The sequence below is a fragment of the Atractosteus spatula genome, chromosome 16 (assembly GCF_055471065.1).
Source record: "Atractosteus spatula isolate fAtrSpa1 chromosome 16, fAtrSpa1.hap1, whole genome shotgun sequence".
Lineage (NCBI taxonomy): Eukaryota > Metazoa > Chordata > Actinopteri > Semionotiformes > Lepisosteidae > Atractosteus > Atractosteus spatula.
Window position 1 is genome coordinate 12190154 of NC_142721.1, and position 18562 is coordinate 12208715.

The window sequence follows — 18562 nt, forward strand, 5'->3', positions numbered from 1 at the left end:
ACCCAGACGCCGGTAAAATTACAGCAGAATACTGGCTGAAGTCGCTTGATTTTGCAGCCCCTCAGGGTACAATAAATATGAAAGTATAATGAGAAGAAACCAACCCTCTACCACCCAGATATAGAACAATATTACAGAACAACGAGTATACAGCATATACAAGGATAACAGGATTTGGATATAATTAAATCAACCCGGAGTTGGCTAACATGCTAGATTTAATTAGATTTTTGATAGAATTAAGGAAACATCACACATTTCCTTATCCAGGGAAGGGGCAATTTTTCAAAAATGTTTTTTGTACATTTAAACCATTTTTTAGATAAATGGGTTCACTTTTAAGAAAAGACGAAAAGAAAATGAATTTCTTCCAAAAGATTTTTACAGCTATACATACCTGTTTTTTGTGTGTGTGTGTGCAGCACGTAAAGCTTTATTTAAAGTCCTTGTCAAGTATTTGCCATTTTTACATATCTTTTCCAAAGGATCTGCAAATGTGTAATGACTGACTAGCGAGGAATTGGAACAACTGCTTCAATGGGATTTTCCTTCTGAAAACCCAGGCATGACAATGACCTAGCGTTAATTTTCTAGTTAATTCCTACATTCTGTGCGTTTGTGGGAGTATACTGTATTTATTACAGTATACTTGATATTTAGAATTGAAATGCTCTGACTTTTAAAATGAGCTTTATTAACATTACTGTTACAATGGGAACAGTGAATAAAATCATATTTTAAGGTTTCTCCTAAATTCAAGTACTCAATGCAAGGAAAAAGCAGAGGTTCATTCTATGCTGAAAAAAGTTTAAGAATCCACAGTAAAAAGCCCCTGTGTATTTCACTCTTTCTACTCTGGAATGAACCTTTTCCTGTTCCTTTGGGACTTATCCCCGCTCTCCCCATCTTTGATAAAGGTTGCTTATAATTAATTACATATAGCATTTACCAGAAAATGTAGACACTGTCAGTATACAGCTCTGCAAAAATGTATAATCCCTGCATGCCGGCAAAAAGGTAGTTTGGAGTTCCGATTGTTCATTGTACTTATAGCATGCGCTAAAATAATGTTAGAGGTTTCACTCCGGAGGCAAGACAGGTTTGTAAAACACATGCAAGAGAGTCCTAGGCATTGCATTCAAGGTCCTTGAATGACATCATAAACAAGAATATGGGTCATTGCAGCAGTGGGTTTTGTGTAATTCAACTGCAGCACATGTTCTAATAGGCAATACATCTCTTAGAGCATCGCATCTAGTAATCCACAAATTAAATAACTTCAGAAAGTACTTGAAATTTACAGGAGTGTCTTTAACAAATACATTCAATGAACAAGGACAATGCATACGAAAGCAAGTTAAAATTCTTTGAATTGTGCACCAACCTTTTCAAGAAATAAGGTTCATTATTTTTTTCTTTGGGAGCATTAAAGAACCCATCACTGAAAAAAAGTTTTGTCTAGAATACAGTTTCTTATTATGACATGTTAAAAATAAATTCCAGTGTGCTTCTCTCTAATCAGTGCACTGTAGATTATATTTGGATTGCAACTAAAATGCCTATCAATTTGTGCTAATTGGTAAACAAAGATACCATTACTCATTTTGAACACATCCATTCCTTTCATCACAAAATGATAAATCACTCATACTGACACTGATTGATTCTGCGTGACGATACCTGATACTACAGATTTTTTAAAGTATTTCATATAGAAACCTTTCAAAGAAACCTTTTCATGTCCCTGTAATTGTGTTTACTTTAATTTATTTAGCATACTTTCCACAGCATTTAATATCGCAAACTGCAAAATTGCATAGACATTTAATATAGCAAACATTTATTCTGGAGGCACTGTTAGTAGTAAACCTTTCATTATTTGTTTATTGTTTGATCATTCAATGTGCACAATACAGTTTACCACTGCCTGATTGTATTACATTTACAGTACAACAAAAAATCTATTCGCAGAAATGTGACAAGTCTATCAGAAGAAAGTTAACATCACAAAATAACATCATAAAATGCAACAAAATGAACTGAAACAACTCTCTTTAAAATGTATCTAACAGATATCTAACATTATTTTTTGTTAGTTTTGTCTTGAAAACTATGCATGTTTTGGCCCTACTCTGCATGAGACTACAAGTAAAAATGGATTCATTGGTAAGGTAAGTGATTAATATGTGAAGTCAGTTAAGCTGGTTATTTGCATGAGAAAAGAACTGTTCCACAGCATGTAGACACACTTTTCTCGCCTTTGCCTCCATAACAGGACAAAGACGAATCTCACAAGGGCAGTATTGTACCTGAGATATAGCTTTATTGTGAAGGAAGGAAATCAAAACTCTTCTTAACCAAGAGTAAACTGCAGCTTCACTCAGGAAACTCTGCTCAAGGCATCATGAAAATGGGTGTCATCTTCAGTTTCGATTTTAGATACCTGTGGGGAAAAAATGCCACACTGTAGTTAGCATGATTAGTTCATGATACACAGAAACGGATTTCACACCATTAGGAACTCAAGTGCTTTTAGGTGATTGTTTGTAAAAGGCACTATATAAAATAAGGATTGTTATTTATTATTATAAATTAATTATTATGCTTGAGGTATTTTGCCTTACCAGAGCACTACTTGCCCAGTGTGACTCAGTTCTTCAGCAGGAGGTGTTGTGAAGTACTTACCTGGTCATCTATACACCGGAATTGCCAAGGCCAGTCTGTGTTGTACAAGAAGGGTCTCAGATCAAAACGATTATCATCGGGACTGTAGTTTTCAGCATGGTAGGCCGGAGTCACAGTGGTCATTTTGTGCCTATTTACTGAATGCATCCTAAAGAAGTGTTTCACCTTTGCAGCCACCTAAAATTAGGAAAATGTACTTGAGGCACTTAAGATTCAGTGCAATGAACAATTTAACAGAAGATTACCACTTGCATTTCATGTTTCCAGAATGTCATTCAGATGTTTGCACACAATAAACAGGTAACTAGGAAGGCTAACCTGAGCAGAGAAGTGTGCATACTACGAAGACAAGGAATGGTAACTCCTTCTGGATAGCAGTTAATATTTGAGTCTATGAAAAGAGGTACAATTGCCAATATTTCAATGCAGATGCAATGTCTTCAGGTCATTACAGTACCTGAGTCAGAGACCTTTAATTAACACAACAATAACTATTGATCAGAGACCAACCGATTCATCGAGTACATTCATTCTCAAACCAACCCACACACTTACAAGATTAACAAATACTCATGACCTAATCTGAAAATACCTGTAAATAAAAATCAGTAACTTCAAAATATTACAATTCTTAATTAAATCTGTTGGAATGTAAATAGCACAAACCATCCCAAAAAAAAAACTAACATCTTTTTATTCCCTGTTCCAAATAAATTAATCTGATCTATTTACTTATTAATTAATTAAATGCCCATATACCAAAAAAGTAAAGATTTCATGCTGGGTTTCACAAAAAATTGCATTTTCAGTTTTTGCTAAAGCAATCAGAATAGTTTACAATTGTTTCTTTAATTATAAAAATTGCAATGAAGTACGATTTATTATCTTGGCATTTTAATTGGTAGACTGTACTGAAAACCCACAGATCAAATTGTGTTCCTACATTCTCACAGTTACTACATTCTACCTTTAGTTTTTGGTTTCATAGACTGAAACAAAATTGTCAAGATCAGTGATCCAACAATTTGAAGAAATATTTTCATAGTACAGATCATGAAAATAATTGGACAGATGATACTTTTAACAAATTAGTTCAAAAATGAGTTTTAATGTATTATACATCTAATATTTTATACTGAAGTATGTTCATGTGTTGCTACATTTTAACGATATAGTGATCAAATCAGAACAATCATGACATTGGTCTGTTCCTTCTTGTTTGATTCTTCATAAGGTAATCTTTTTGCAGTCCTCCACGTTTTGAAATGTGCCAAACAAATTAAAAGATTTAGTAAAAGCTGAGTTTAATACTTATTCAAAAAGACTTTTCTCTGATCAAAAGGGGGGTGGTGGTAACCAAAATAACCCTCTTTACGTATCTTCTAATAATACACTTCTTTAAAAATAAGATTAGTGATAAACATATTAAACAGAAATGCACTGTATGTTAATGACAAACTGTGTCTTTGTTCTGAGACTTCTAAAGGAAAAACTTGGACTGAAACTGTTTTAGTTGTGAAAACACATTAGAATGGAAATGACAGACCTGTGCAGGCGAGCAGATCTCTCTCCATGTGTGAATAAGTTTACAGAACATGCTGTATGGTCCACACATTGCAATCTTTCTCAGACCTCCAAATACTGACAGCTCAGAATAGGTCATCCCCATGTCAGACTTTGGGAGGAAAAAAAGTAATTTCTCACAACCAGTAAATGTTTCCCAATCAATCTTAAGAGTATTGATTTACTTCTGATACTGTAATTATCTTAATGTTAAGTCCTATCTGTTAAGAAAGTATTTGAATATCTGTATCTTCCTATATATATTTACATACAAATACATATAGATTTAATGACACATTTCAGGAACTGTATGAAAAATGTGTTTCTTAAAATGTATTTTCCAAAACTGAATCCAACAATAAATGTTATTTTTTAACGTAAAAATGTTCACCATGATAGAATACATGCTGGACAAAAGGGAAGCATGTCAAAGCAGCATCTAAGATTGAAAATTATTTGTTAAAAATACATGAGTGATTTATTTCAATGATTAGTGTTTCGATTGTTAATTAATGCTAATTAACCTAGCCAGTAGAACCTGTTTTTGGGGTTACCTCATCAGTTTGCAAAATCTGACCATCTGACAAAGGCTCCAGTTCTGCTGTGGAAGGAGCTGATATGATACTATCAAAAACAAACAAGTACAAAGAGGAATGAAGGGGCTGAGAAACATCAGGCTTTCATATTGTACTTAAGAAAAACTCACTAGTGCCTGCTCAATACTCACTGTAACCAAGACGTTTTCCTGTAAGTTTTCATATCTTATATCTTTAAATAATACTTGAAATATCCCTTCACAAATGTAAAAAAAAAAAGTGAGCAGACTTCACAACATTTTGACTATTGTCAACATGATAGATGCCTGCTCTTACAACTGAACAAACCAAAAAAAGTTAAGAAGGCAAAATGAACAAGAAACAACCAAAGCTATTTTTTTGCTGAAACACCTTGGTTTTTCCCTTTTAATCTCTAAAAACTAACAGCATTTTTTGTCTGTTCTGTTATGAGAGTGAACATTCACAATAATGATAATCTTGAAAACAGTATGCTTGTTTCCTGTTACTGAAATATGCTACTGCTACTGTAAATAAACAGTGAAAAGGGACTGAGTGAATGGACTGGAAAAGCAAGCTGTTTGTTGTTGTTTCACAATAGTTTACAGTATTAATCAGTATAAAATCTATTTTTTTTTAATTCAATATCTGGTGTATATAATTAAAAAAAAACTGGAGTAAAATTATTCACAAATGTAAAGAAATACCTGTTTCTACTTTATTACAGCTTTAAAAAAGCTGTTGCAAAACTCACCTGCGCAGTGCAGTGAGCTTGAATTTCTCAGTACAGTACTGAATAAAGCTTTTCAGATCTGCCTTGCTGATGCCACCAATAGGGTTAATGTCGGCACTAGAGCAGTCATACTTGGTCAAATATCCTGTCAGGCTATAAACAGCAAGATAACAGAAAGGAGAGGGTAGGTTACAGTCCAGAATACAGAGATTCAATGTTTCTTAAGCATGCAATTTTTAATTAGGTAAACAAGTACATAGATCTTGTGCAGGAATATGTTAGCTCCATCTTAGTTTTTATACAATGCTTTACTCCATTACTAATTTTTTACCTAATCTTGACCTTTTCTAGTATACTTTATTTTCAATTTATCCCAGCCCTCAAATATCTTTCATTATCATACTTCAAACAAGTTCAGCATCTCCACGGGTCTAACTGCAAGCAAAAACTGTTTTGTATTTTATGAGGTTAGGTGGGGACTGAGATAACCTTAATTCTCGTTTGGCTGCGTTTATTTTCTGTTGTTCTTACAGAAGGACGTCTGACTTGATTACAGAATCTTGAAACGGTCAGATGTTATTTGCCTGTCTTGAGAACGCATGTACTTCGACCCTCCCTTTCACCCATTCCACATTGGTGTGAGCTGTTCTTGTCTTGTATTTGATGCTCTGTCTGTAAGATGTGAAAAAATGTTCACGCTGTCCTCTCACACTCACCATTCATCCACATTGGCTGACCCCAACACCAAGAGCCCACCTGGTTTGCCCTGTGACCACAGACTTAGCTGAGCAAAAAGGTATGCCAAGACCATTCTTACCCGGGCCTGAAAGAAAAGAATTCTAGTGAACCACAAGAACATAAGAAAGGTTATTAACGAGTATGTTCTGCCCATACTGTATATTGCATTTGGCAATTAGCAGCTAATGAATCCAAGGATCTCTCATCCAGCCATTTTTCTTCAAAGAAGCCAGGGTGTCAGCTTCAACTAACACTCCTACAACCCTGTGCAATTCTAGATTTTAAACACATTTCCACATAATTTTCACTTGTGTCCTCTGGTTTACATTTCCCTGGTCATTCTTAAGCAGTTCCCTGGGTTGACCTTGTCAATATTTTTTGAGGATTTTAAACACTTGTATCAATCAAGGAGAAAATACACTTTCAGCAGTGTTTATGCAAGGTATTTATTTGTAGAATTTTATAAAACTTTTATCTTCATTTTAACATTTCTTCCCAATGTAACTGTGTGGGCCCTAATTTCAGATAGTTTCTACAGAGGTAGCTGGTAGCTTATATAAAAAAAAGGAGTGACAACTTAGTAGTATCTTGATATAATCAGATATAATTGTTTTTCACATTACAGTAGGAAACCTGCCATGACCTGTTCTCTTAATCTTCTTTGTTTACATCTTCTTTACACTGCACTGGTGTCATAACACGCAGTCGATGAGTTCATAGTTTCTCTTGAGATAACAATTCTTTAACAAAGCAATTCTAAGATTTTACTGAGCAGTGCAGATGGAAAATAATTAAAATGTATTCATTTGTAATTGTTCTGGAAAAAGATATTCCTGTACAGAAATATTATCTTGCAGTAAATAAGCAGTGGTAAACACCAAACTGTGCGATTTTACCTGCACATTCTGAAGAGCCAGGTTTTCCCTTGTACTTCCTCCATTTGCACGGAACTGTGGCCACTTTCCTGTTACCATGGAAAAGATTCCCATCAAGGCCTTCACTGCTGTGTCAATGTTTAGGTTTATGTGGTAGCTGAAAAAAATAAATGATCAAAGATTTAGCCACCACACTATCCATCTTCCTCTTGCTGAAGACTGAAAGTGGTGAAAGAACTTTTAGAAGTAGGAAGTGTTTTGCCTGTTACAAATACAGACACAGACAACATGGTCACGTTAAAGTAGGGAGCTGCTTCAGCATCCGTAGGCTGCAAAGGAACAAGTAAAGGTTTATTCCATGATGAAAACAGAAATGAAGATACACAACGTTTCAGCTGTGGAGCCTTCTTCGGGTGTGAAGAAGGCTCACTCGAAAAAGGTTGTACCCCAAGAAGGCTCCACAGCCGAAACGATTCTGCTTCTTTTCTATTTTCAGCATGGAACAAACCTTTTGCACGGTCACGTTAACATAGGCCAAGCTCTGTGTATAAAAGGTGTAAAAAATAACATTCTTTCAGCCTAGATGAGGAGCTGCTGGACATCACCTGCAAAAATGGAAAGGATTTATTTCTTCCCCAAAAGTTGCAACGATAACACTATCATAGAAGAGAAACATAATTCCAGGCTTAGATCAGCAATCCTACCTGCCTATTTGTGCAGCCAGCTCCTTGGCCCTGTTGTAGGTGTCCTGAGAGGAGTTCTCACTTGCCATGTAGCAGGTAGTGAAAATCCGGCCGCACAGTTCCTTGGGGTCCTGGGGTTTATATGAGAGGTCATTCACTATCCTCTGGACATCCTCAAGCACCTGGGAATCTGGACCAAAGGGAGGCATGGGAAATTAGCATCTAAGAATGGAAATTATTTGCTTCACCTTAACATTGTGGTACTCCTTGAAGAAGAAAAAAAAAAGATAATGGCCCTTATTGTCATGGTGTGCAAGCTGCCTGCCCCAGTAGAATTTATTAAGAATTAAATCTGCAAATCTGTTTGCACTTTGCCCATAGGGAAACCCAGAACCATGATCTCTTATGTAACACAATAAAAAACAGACATAAGCCTTGGATAGAAAAGACAAAATTAACTTGGTCACTGCATGAGCAGGGTTGCTTCTGGTCAGTTTCAAATGGTTTAATTATTACATCTATATTGTTTAGTAATAAAAACACACAGTAATAAAGTAACAATACCTGACCTGCAGCATGTATCATGTTGTTTTCTTACAAGGCATTTAAAATGGTCTTGTTATTCATTAAGTGAGTCCTCTCCAGTTGCTTCTAAAACCAGACTTACTTTCTAAAAGATTTTTATTTGGGGGTATGGGTTATTTATGCCGCGCTGACAGAAAGGAAGTTAACTGCCATGACAAGCTGTTTGATAAGTTTTTAATTTTTTTGTTCCTAAAATATTAGATTGAAACATGACCACTTTATTAAGATTAAAGTAAGTTTAATCTCTAAATTTATTGACAATAAGGTCTATGTTATTTCCATTCTCCCGAGGAAGTGTTTAGCTTCCTTCTCCCTCTGCAGGACAGGCTGTGGGGTTTTAGGTTATAGTGCCATTGGTACTGCTATGTTTTATGGCTATTGCTGTTAGATATATCTTAAAATAGCCACCAATGGAAAAAACACAGGCGTAAGCATTTTAAGTGCATAACATGCTATTGTACTCTAATCTGTAGGATTTCCCCTTACAGCTCACGCAGACTTAAATGTTTAATCTCAAGCTAACAAACAGCCTGAAGAACTGTGCTATTTCTAGAGGTTTCAGGAGCTGGAAGGATTTGAAATGAAGATTCTTGTTGCAGTACAATACTGAAAATGAGACAGCACGGTCTTTCTGTCCACAGCCAGGACATGAAGCCAAGAGGTCTGCATTTCCAATGACACATTTATTCCAGTTTTCAATATAAGGTACTCCTGGATACTAACTTCCATTTTTGACAGCCAGGCAGACTTGGTGGCACATGGAATACACGATACAAGCAGTGGCTGAGCTGTCAATTCCTCCGCTGAGAGGTAAGAGGAACCCAGCCTGGAAAAGAAACATTCAGGGGGGTTTTATTAGTATAAACCAGCATACAACCGCTCATTATAAAATGCATGAAGTGGGGTTGAACTTAAAAGCTTAAAGGACACCAGGCTGTCTTTGGTTCTACAAACCAAAGTTCTCCTGGGTACTGGATCTGAAAGAATTTCATCTTTGGCCCATATCAAACCCCTACTGGCTTTGCACCAAAGGAAAACAATACTTGACTGTGCTACAGTTCATTATCTAAAATTAACTGCTTTTGTATGGCGCTTTTTATCCCATATGATCCCAAATTTTTTATGCATGTGGAGACACAGTTCATCCACCAGTGGTGTGCAGCATCCACATGTCAGAAGCGTGACATTAGGCGGAGTGGTGGCTCTGTGGCTCAGGATCTGCGCCTGTGGCTGGAAGGGTGCTGGTTCAAATCCCGCAGCCGGCAGAGGAATCCTACTCCGTTGGGCCCCTGAGCAAGGCCCTTAACCCCAACTGCTGCAGGAGCACCGTATACAGTATGCGAAAAAGATAAATTCCTAATGCAAGAAATTACATATGGCTAATAAAGTAATTTTATCTTATACATCTGAGCTACAGAGAGTAGGAATTCACCAACTGAGTTAAGGGGGAACTTTATGGAGGCCAGACTGTACAAACCCAAAGTGGAATTTAGCTAGGAAATCAGACAGGTCTAAACTCTAGATTATGAAATAATCTTTTCTGAAGGACTCGATTTGGTCCTGTAAATAATACCCACACTGGGTATTAGGTTTTCTAGCACAAGAAATCTACAACGGCATCAGTCTCACCTGGCTGCTTCGTCTCAGATAGTCCCATAACCAGCAAGCTGGTCCCAGACTTTGTAGCCATTGTAAAGACAAATAAAACATAAACAAAACAGATTGTTTATTCACATTTCAAAACCTTCAATTAATATAAGGAAGGTGTGAAACAATTGCTATGACAGCATAAACCTGCAAAGACACCTTTACTGTATATTTAGAGGAGCAGTTGATAGCTTCTGCAGCTTCTTGAAAAAAGTAATATATATAGTCATGTGTGTTATGAGTGTTGCTCTGTCATTTTAAGTTCCCCTTTTCCACTGTAACATGCACATCCGGCACAAACAGCTGCAGAAAAAGCTTCCTTAAATTAATTACTTCATAGGGTGTCACCTCAGCAAATCAGTGAGGCTCAACCATGAATAATTCTGTGAACAAGTGAGATGTGCAACACAGATACACAATTTTGTCCTACTGTATCTGTACCGATTCAGTTCTGATGAGTAGACATAAAAGCTAAATGTGGCCTTGTGTTGCTTTTTTATGGCACTACTTACCTGATCTCTTCTTCTGGAGTATGGAACTGCCACTGAATTGACTCATATGATGGGAGATACATATCATTGCTGTCAGACAACGCAAAATCCACCTTTACTCTAAAATATGGTTTGGAATCATTATCCTAAAAAAAGAAAAATGCCTTTAGTCTACATGCATGTCATATACAGTAGTTTAACTTTTGAGTATCAGATTCTAATACAAACCTTTTATATCAACTATATGTATAGCTTAATAGAACCACGTTCCATGCATTTAAAGAATTTGTTTAATGCGTTATGATGTTTTGAGAGACAATGCATGAAGCATAAAATGCTGTGCATATGAAGTGACATTCAGACATCACTATGTCCCAAGTAAAAACATTCAGAAAAAACAGTAAGCCTCTTTATGAACACAGCCTTATGCCCTACTGTATGATACATTCCTAAAATATCCCCAGAGATTGCTTATGACTTTATAATAACATTCAAAGTCCTTCATGACCATTCTTCCAAGAGCAATAAGAAGCACATAAGTATTCCAATATGTAAAATAAACACTGCTTATCAAACATTATAATCTGTCATGTTAACTAATCCTAATACTAACCCTAAAATATATAATAATATGCACCTTGACAAATGTTATGAATACGTCTGTTATGTCGTTTGGAACAACAGTCATAAATAATTACAATTATATGAAGATGTTACACAGGCTACAATAAAGCCACCATCAAATAAAGTATCATCCCAAAACAGGAAGATAATACCAAGAAGGACTGGCAAGCTTCCCCTCGATAGTTTCTGACGTCTTCCAGGTCCAGAGTGGCACTTACAACTTCCTACAGGGTAGAAAATAAAAGAACTGATCAGTTTTCATCATTTTATTTAAAAGTATTTATTAGTCAATTTTTCATTTATTGACAAAACAGGTCCATGTTAAGGTAAGTAAGTACTTGTATGGTTTAGAACTCCAAATTAGATTATTTAACCTATTAACCTTTACATGTGCTTCAGTTCTGGAAACGAACTGACAGTGACTTAAAGATATTAGGATGCCTCACAGAATTTTTTTTAGTTTTAATGTTTCTTTTTATGCCATAATTTGCCAAGTATACTGTTACACGTGATTTACAGTATAATGACTATTACAGTATAGTGTCTATTCTGAAGTACAGAATCATGCAATTTTGCAACTGAAAAATTGCAGCGGAAAATAAAAAACAACACTCCTGCTGTGCCGTGTCAGTGACTGAACATTGGGAGTGAGGTAGTGGAATAGCATCCCCTTTCTTCAGTTTTTCCTGGTCACCCAAGACCTCCAGATAACATAGTTGAATTTGGACTGCGTCCATTTTCTTAAAGATTCTGCCAGTTCAGGGTCACGAGGCTGTCGAAGCCTATCCCAGCAAGCAATGGGCACATGGCGAGATACACCCTGGACGGGACTCTAGTCCATCGCAGGGCAGACACACAGACACAAACACGCACACATTTTCTTTCACGGTATGTTTCTGGACTGTGGGAGGAAACTGGAGCACCCGGAGGAAACCTATACAAACACAGGGAGAGCATATTTCACCTCAGGTCTGGAAGTGAATCGAGGGACCCAGCACTGTGAGGAGGCAATGCTAACAAGTGTGCCAGCATTTTGGAGTTTTATTCACTAAATAATTTGATTGTCTGATATCTCTAATCATCTTTGCTGAAGAAAACTGTGGGTCTACATAGCCTGGTCCTGTCTTTTAAGCAACAAAGATTTGTTGTTAACAATCTCACTTATCTCAAACCCATCATGAAGAGCCATCCAGAATCAAGCGACATGTTCCTGTGTTTTGTACATCCGTTTGTCAAGACATTAAATTTTATTACACTGCCTTCAGTGTTAGCATCTACTGATTCATAACTGACATGGAAAAAAATCACGGAATACACTTCACTGTTGTGCTTAAACAACAAGAACCTGTAATTTCGTATATAACACATTTCAATCTTAAGTACTTACTACATCCTCCAAGGAGAACTGGGTTCCTTGGACTATAATGTTTCCATTAATAGCGATCATTGCACAACCATCATAGTACAGGCGGTCCCCATCGCAGCCTTTCTGATTGGCCAGAATATAGATCCCACCAGCCTACAGACAAGCACAGGACAGTCAGACTTCCAACATGTAAGATCTTCTGCTCAAAGCTATCATTCCAACCTGAAATTAAACTACCATTATACAAAATGGGATACGAGCAGTTTTTGATTTACATGTCCGATGTGTTCCTGAAAGATGCAATGTAACACAAAAACATGGTCATTGAAAACTAATTTCCTATTGAAATGTGTGGAAATGGAAGGAAGGTGTTCCAGCCTCAATTCCAGAGTGCTACAAGCTAAAAAAAATACACATTTATTCATGTAAGATGGTTATATAGTTGTACTATAAGTCATTTTTTAAAATGCATAGTAATGTTTCAGATTCATGTAAAATGTGAAGGGAAGCCTGTTAGTGGTTGGTGGTGATTGCTGTGGACAATGCATGAATCATGCACCCACAGACAATTTAGTTAAAACACACATGATTTTTGCTGTTATTTTCGGGTACTTTTATTCTCAAAGTGCCTTTTAAATGGCATCTTCAGAAACTCATAACATTACAAATCATTTTTACTTATATTAAGTTTTAATTTTATAAAAAAGTATAATTTGTTTCATAATTGTATTTATGGTTGTCAAAGTAAGGTTGGCAATTGTTTTAGATTGCTTCTTTAAAAAAGTACTTTTAAAGTTTTATTTACAAATGTATCGCACTGAATATTGTTTTGATTTTCCTCACATGGTAGCTTAGTTTTAGGGTTTTATTGATGTTGAAGTTTTCTCCAATATAAACTGAAGGTACAACCAAAGAAAAAGAGATTTCATGGATTTATCAAGAAAGAGATGATAGGAAATGAACACAAAGACTGAAAAAATCACCAAGCTGTCTGTGTCATCCCTGTAAGCATGTTATACAATATACACAGCTTATTTGGTCTAAAACACTGTCAATTTGTTTGTTGCTGGCTATTTCAAAGTGTGTTAGAGTGAAAACTAACTTGTCCTAAATTAAGAAGTTTTATACATTCCTGAGGCACAATAAACCAACACCACACAAATTAAGATTTACATTTCTTCGACTACGTCTGAAAACAGCTGAAGTCTTGTCCAGTCCTGGTCCAGAACTACATAGATCTATACAGAATTAACCACATTTGGAATTTGATTATTTTAAATTAAGTTCAAAGTATTTTGCTTTTTTTATTGGTTTTTGTCAAATTTTTCTTTGTCAAAGCACTCAAGAGTTTTCCACTGCATTAGAAAATGTCTAAAACTTCATGGTACTCTGAAACTCTCATTTTAAAAGGTAAAAATCAATGTGCACTCTGAGCTGCTATAGCAGTATTCATCACTTACCTTTGCTGTAGCAGATTTCACAAGATTAACTCGATGGTAAGCTTTCCTGAGCTCATGATGACTTCCTGAGGAATTGGTAAAGATCTCCACTCCATCCCGACCCATGTCGATGTGGGGACTATAAAACCATATACAATGGTTCCATAAACACATTGATATTAACAATCTGAATGAAAAGCTCAAAGATTTCTTTACAACTTCAAGAATGTAGCTAAGACTAGATTCTTTAACACCAAGACAATAACAATGGCCTCAGGCTTTCTGTATATGATTAAAATACATCCATCCATCTATCTTCTAACCGCTTTATCCAATATAATAATAATAATAACAACAACACCACCAGTTTATTAACCCTTTACAATTTCTTGCATTAGGAATTTGTCTTTTCTCATACTCCAGCTTGCTCTCCATGAGACACACAGATAGGGAGAGAGCCTGGGGTCAGAGCGCAGGGTCTGCCATTGTACAGCAACCCTGGAGCAGTTGGGGTTAAGGGCATAGCTCAGGGGCCCAACAGAGTAGGATTCCTCTGCCAGTTGCGGGATTTGAACCGGCAACCTTCCAGCCACAGGCGCAGATCCTTAGCCACAGTGCCACCACTCCAGGTCATGAAGGAGCTAAAGTCTGTCCTGGCAAGAAATAGGTACAAGGCAGGGTACACCCTGGACAAGATGCCAGTCCATCACATACACAGACGCAAAAACACACACTCACAACAGGGCCAATTCTTATAGAAATATATGTATATTATGATTTTGTTTAAACCCTTGAATAAAAAAAAAAGAGATAAAAAGACCTAAAAATAAGAAAAAAGGTTTCTCCCACAAACACTATTTACCTTCTGGAGCTCCAAAGCTCAGCGCAGATTTCACTGCCTAGACAAGTGTCTTTTGTGACCAAGATTCCATCACCAAATGGCACTGTTTCCTAACAAAAAATATATTCAAGATATAGTGAGGACTGTAACTAGAACTATTTCACATATCTTTGCAATATCTATCTACAGATATTGCAGAGATATGTGTATTCGTGCTCTGTACCAGTATTCCTGGTTTATATTTGTTGTTGTAGGTTTCACAAGATTCTACAATCCAGCAGTCCTAAGTTAGCAGGTACACTAAGTATTTTAAAGCCTTTTATCAAGTTCTTGTGGCTGTTAGACTTTGTGAGTAAGGGCTGTTTGAAACCATGTATTCATCTGGCCTTCACATTCCAGCGAAATGCAACATCCTAAAATTTAATTTTTAGCTGGTAAAACTCCCAGTGAAATTGGCTTTTTGAGCCACTATAGATTTTACAAGGCATAATTTATTGCTTATAAATAAGCACAAGGTCCTAAGATATTCCATACCTTGTCGAGAATTTTCACTACATTCATATACATTAACATACTTTGATAGATGTAAATGGAAGTTACAGTAACCTTTAAAAAAATTCTCCCCTATTGGAGCAATTGTACAGTAGTTTGCAACTTTTAATTGAGTGTCTTATTCTCACCTGTGTGTATGGATTTAATTCCTGATCTCTCATTTGTTACTTTGCACTGATGCTGTCACTCCGTAATAAGAGAAGAATCTGAGACACAGACTGTGGATAATGATCCTCTTACCTGTCCTGTCACTTCCTGTATCATTTCAGGAAGAACAAATTCCTCCACATGCCTGAAGAAAGCCAAAAAATAATAAAACCTACATGCCCAATTCCCTACCATGTGCCCATTGTCCATATACAGTAATTCGCTTTAACAGTCTGCTTGCTGTGGTCAAAGGTCTTAATGTTTAAAACATACTTCTGTAGCCTTACATGCAGTACTTTGTGCCACAAAATATCTGAAACATCAACAAAACAGGATAGAAGTTAAAGTAGTTCTGTCATGTACAAAGAGGCAAATCAGATCATCTTTCAACTACAATAATTTATTAATCTCCTGATAAAATGTTTTTCTTTCAGGTTGCTGTTATATAGACTGAACTTTTTCTTTAACTACAGAGTACCTCCAACCTGCGCAAACATTAGGGTAATATAAAACTTGAGCACAACACATGCAACAATCTTTCTCTCCCTCACCTTGTTTTTCTCCAGGGTGAAAACCAGCGGAATTCCCTGTAATTTCCACCATTTGCAAGTAACATTTTGGGACGAATCAGCAATATTTTTCTGGGAGGAAAAATGAAAGGGTTCATTTTTAATAAAAAGCTACAGATTATGCTGTTCCTAGACATTTCAAGGTGCTGATATTACATATTTGAAAATATTGTAAAAATGGTAATTATACTCACATTTATAAAGGCTCACAATACCTTCTATATTTTAATTTTATCTTGATTGCAACGAAAGTGATATTGCTCATATTAAAGACCATCAATTTAACAACAGCATCTCCAATTTAATTTCCAATAAATCTACACCATTCCCAAAAACATACTCACTTACTTGTTGAGAAATATTACCCTGCAGTTGTATCGGATGCTGCGATGCATGATAGGCCTTAGATTGAAAGGTGAAACACGTTAGTACACTGTACACCCTTGGCAGAGTTAAGTACACTTTGTTACGGTTCTTCTGTTTGATGTTGGTGAAAGTCAATCTCACTTACATGCCCACATCACAGATGATGCCCTGCGTTACTGGCGACTCTAGCAGCTTTGTCAACACTTGAAAACAGTGAAGAATTGTATCCGACTCGAAGAAATGGTCGTAGCAGCCATAACCGCTGTCGGGAAGAAAGAACTCAGTTACGTCTTTCTGTCTCACGGTGAAGAAATACAGTGCAGCTTCATTTGAGATTTTTACAATGGTCCACAAATTAATTTCTGTGACAGCTATGGAGGACGTTCAGGAAATTTAAAGGTTTGGGGGTTGATGTGGCCTAAACCTGGACTACTCAAGACTAATATATACAGTGGAGAGGAGTGATGTAAACATACATTGCAAAATCGAACTGAAATTAACTGAGGTCAAGACAAACATTGACCCATCTTTGCCACTGTGTTACAGTTACGGTATTTAGCCAATACAACAAACCCCAAAGTGTTCTTGTGTGTTGACAGGGAAAAAAATCTGATTTGGCTCTGGCTTCTTATTTCAAATATATGATACAATAATATTTTATTGTCTGAGTTCTTAGAAATGTGTTTTGCATCCAAGCATCCAATATTTACACAAATAGAGAGGCTTACAAAAACATGTGAACAGTACAAAAAAAAAACATTATATTAAAAACAAACATAATATTACTTAACCAAAATTAACCCATACATAGCAACGTCAACACAAATCCACGCAAGTTGACTTTCCCATAATCACGCTGATCCCCTATAACTGCACAATACTCCTGCATTTTTGCACATAACCACTAATTGCACTTGCCCAAGACTCTTTTATTGTGAAATCGCTTACTGAGTAGTTTGAATATGGAATAAAGATACCCCAAGATACATAATCAGACATTTTTAGATTTTCAGGTAACAGTACATACACACCATATCTCCAGTTCGGGTCCCAGTCTGTATTTCGCTCCTTTAGACTTGGCTATTTCGATACCTGTATATGGGAAAGATGAATGAGGCGGGGCGGTAGGATTGACGAATGCCATAAACTACATATTTGCATGGGCCAAATCTAGTAAAGGAAGAATATTCAGGTTATACTACTTCTACTTTCTGTATTTAATAATACAATTACGCTGTGTACGGGTGCATGACATTATTACTATTGGGAAAAGTGACATTTTTCAATATGCTGCATGAAGATCTAACATCCATACATAAGAACAATAATAAAAAATAAGTATCCCTTATTTTTTCTGCAATGTAAAATGTACAGTATGTGGGATATTCCACACGGAGAACAAATTATGTTTTACTTACTTATCAAAATCCTTTCAAAGTTCCCGTCAAAGTCTAACGCCCATTGATTCAAACTGCATGTAGCTAACGTAACTTTTCGCCCCATTGTGAACTGGCTGTAAATGCGGATTACTCGACAAATGACAAAATCTCTCTGATCCCGCTTGCAGCGTCCAAATCTGCCTTTACCACCGTGAAGCTTCTGTCTAAATCCGGGTTCCTCGACTTCACGTTCCGGTGAAGTTTTAAAGGAACAGGTCACCTTTGCACAATGCTAGAATGGAAATACGTCGATGCAGCTGTGCTTAAGAAATCATTAGTTTTTAATGATATGTTGTTTGTACTTCAGCCTGCCTTAAGAGAAGGACAAGCTTAAACAGGAAAGCGTTCCTGGGTGTGACGTTTCATTCAAACAATTAAGCCAATTTTCGTCAAAATTCTGGAAAGATGGTTACGGGGTTTTAATGAAAGGTTATAGCCAAAAGCATGCTATCGATGCTTTAAATGTTCACATTTTACTTAACTTTCTTACAGACTTTTCAAAACGCCCAGCTTTAGAGTAACAGCCCAATTCATTCACACCTTTTTAAGTAACATCTCGAACGACTTTGAAAAATCTCGTCTTTCAAATAGGTTTACAGAGTAGTAAAAAACTGTTTTTAACCTTAGGCAAACGCTTAGCTGAAAAATAACTACTACTTCTATAT

At 36.3% G+C, this 18562-nt stretch overlaps 1 protein-coding gene across 2 annotated transcripts; it reads right to left on the reverse strand.

Moving 5' to 3' along the window:
• Positions 1 to 1857: 1857 nt before the first annotated feature.
• On the reverse strand, positions 1858 to 18063 carry nadsyn1 (NAD synthetase 1). Of its 2 annotated transcripts, XM_088934595.1 has the most exons (21): positions 17877 to 18046; positions 17490 to 17550; positions 16604 to 16720; positions 16441 to 16494; positions 16075 to 16164; positions 15617 to 15668; positions 14846 to 14934; positions 14005 to 14122; positions 12566 to 12697; positions 11331 to 11402; positions 10576 to 10700; positions 10046 to 10094; positions 9140 to 9242; positions 7853 to 8021; positions 7170 to 7305; positions 6252 to 6358; positions 5557 to 5688; positions 4803 to 4872; positions 4232 to 4360; positions 2686 to 2862; positions 1858 to 2443 (listed from the first exon to the last, which is right to left on the reverse strand). In XM_088934595.1, exons 1-21 carry the CDS (start codon positions 17959 to 17961, stop codon positions 2381 to 2383), a joined length of 2130 nt encoding a protein of 709 aa, XP_088790721.1. In that variant the 5' UTR covers positions 17962 to 18046; the 3' UTR covers positions 1858 to 2380. The 2 variants fall into 2 exon arrangements, with proteins under 2 accessions (XP_088790721.1, XP_088790720.1); XM_088934594.1 differs by lacking the exon at positions 16441 to 16494 and having other exon boundaries at positions 17877 to 18063.
• Positions 18064 to 18562: the final 499 nt, after the last annotated feature.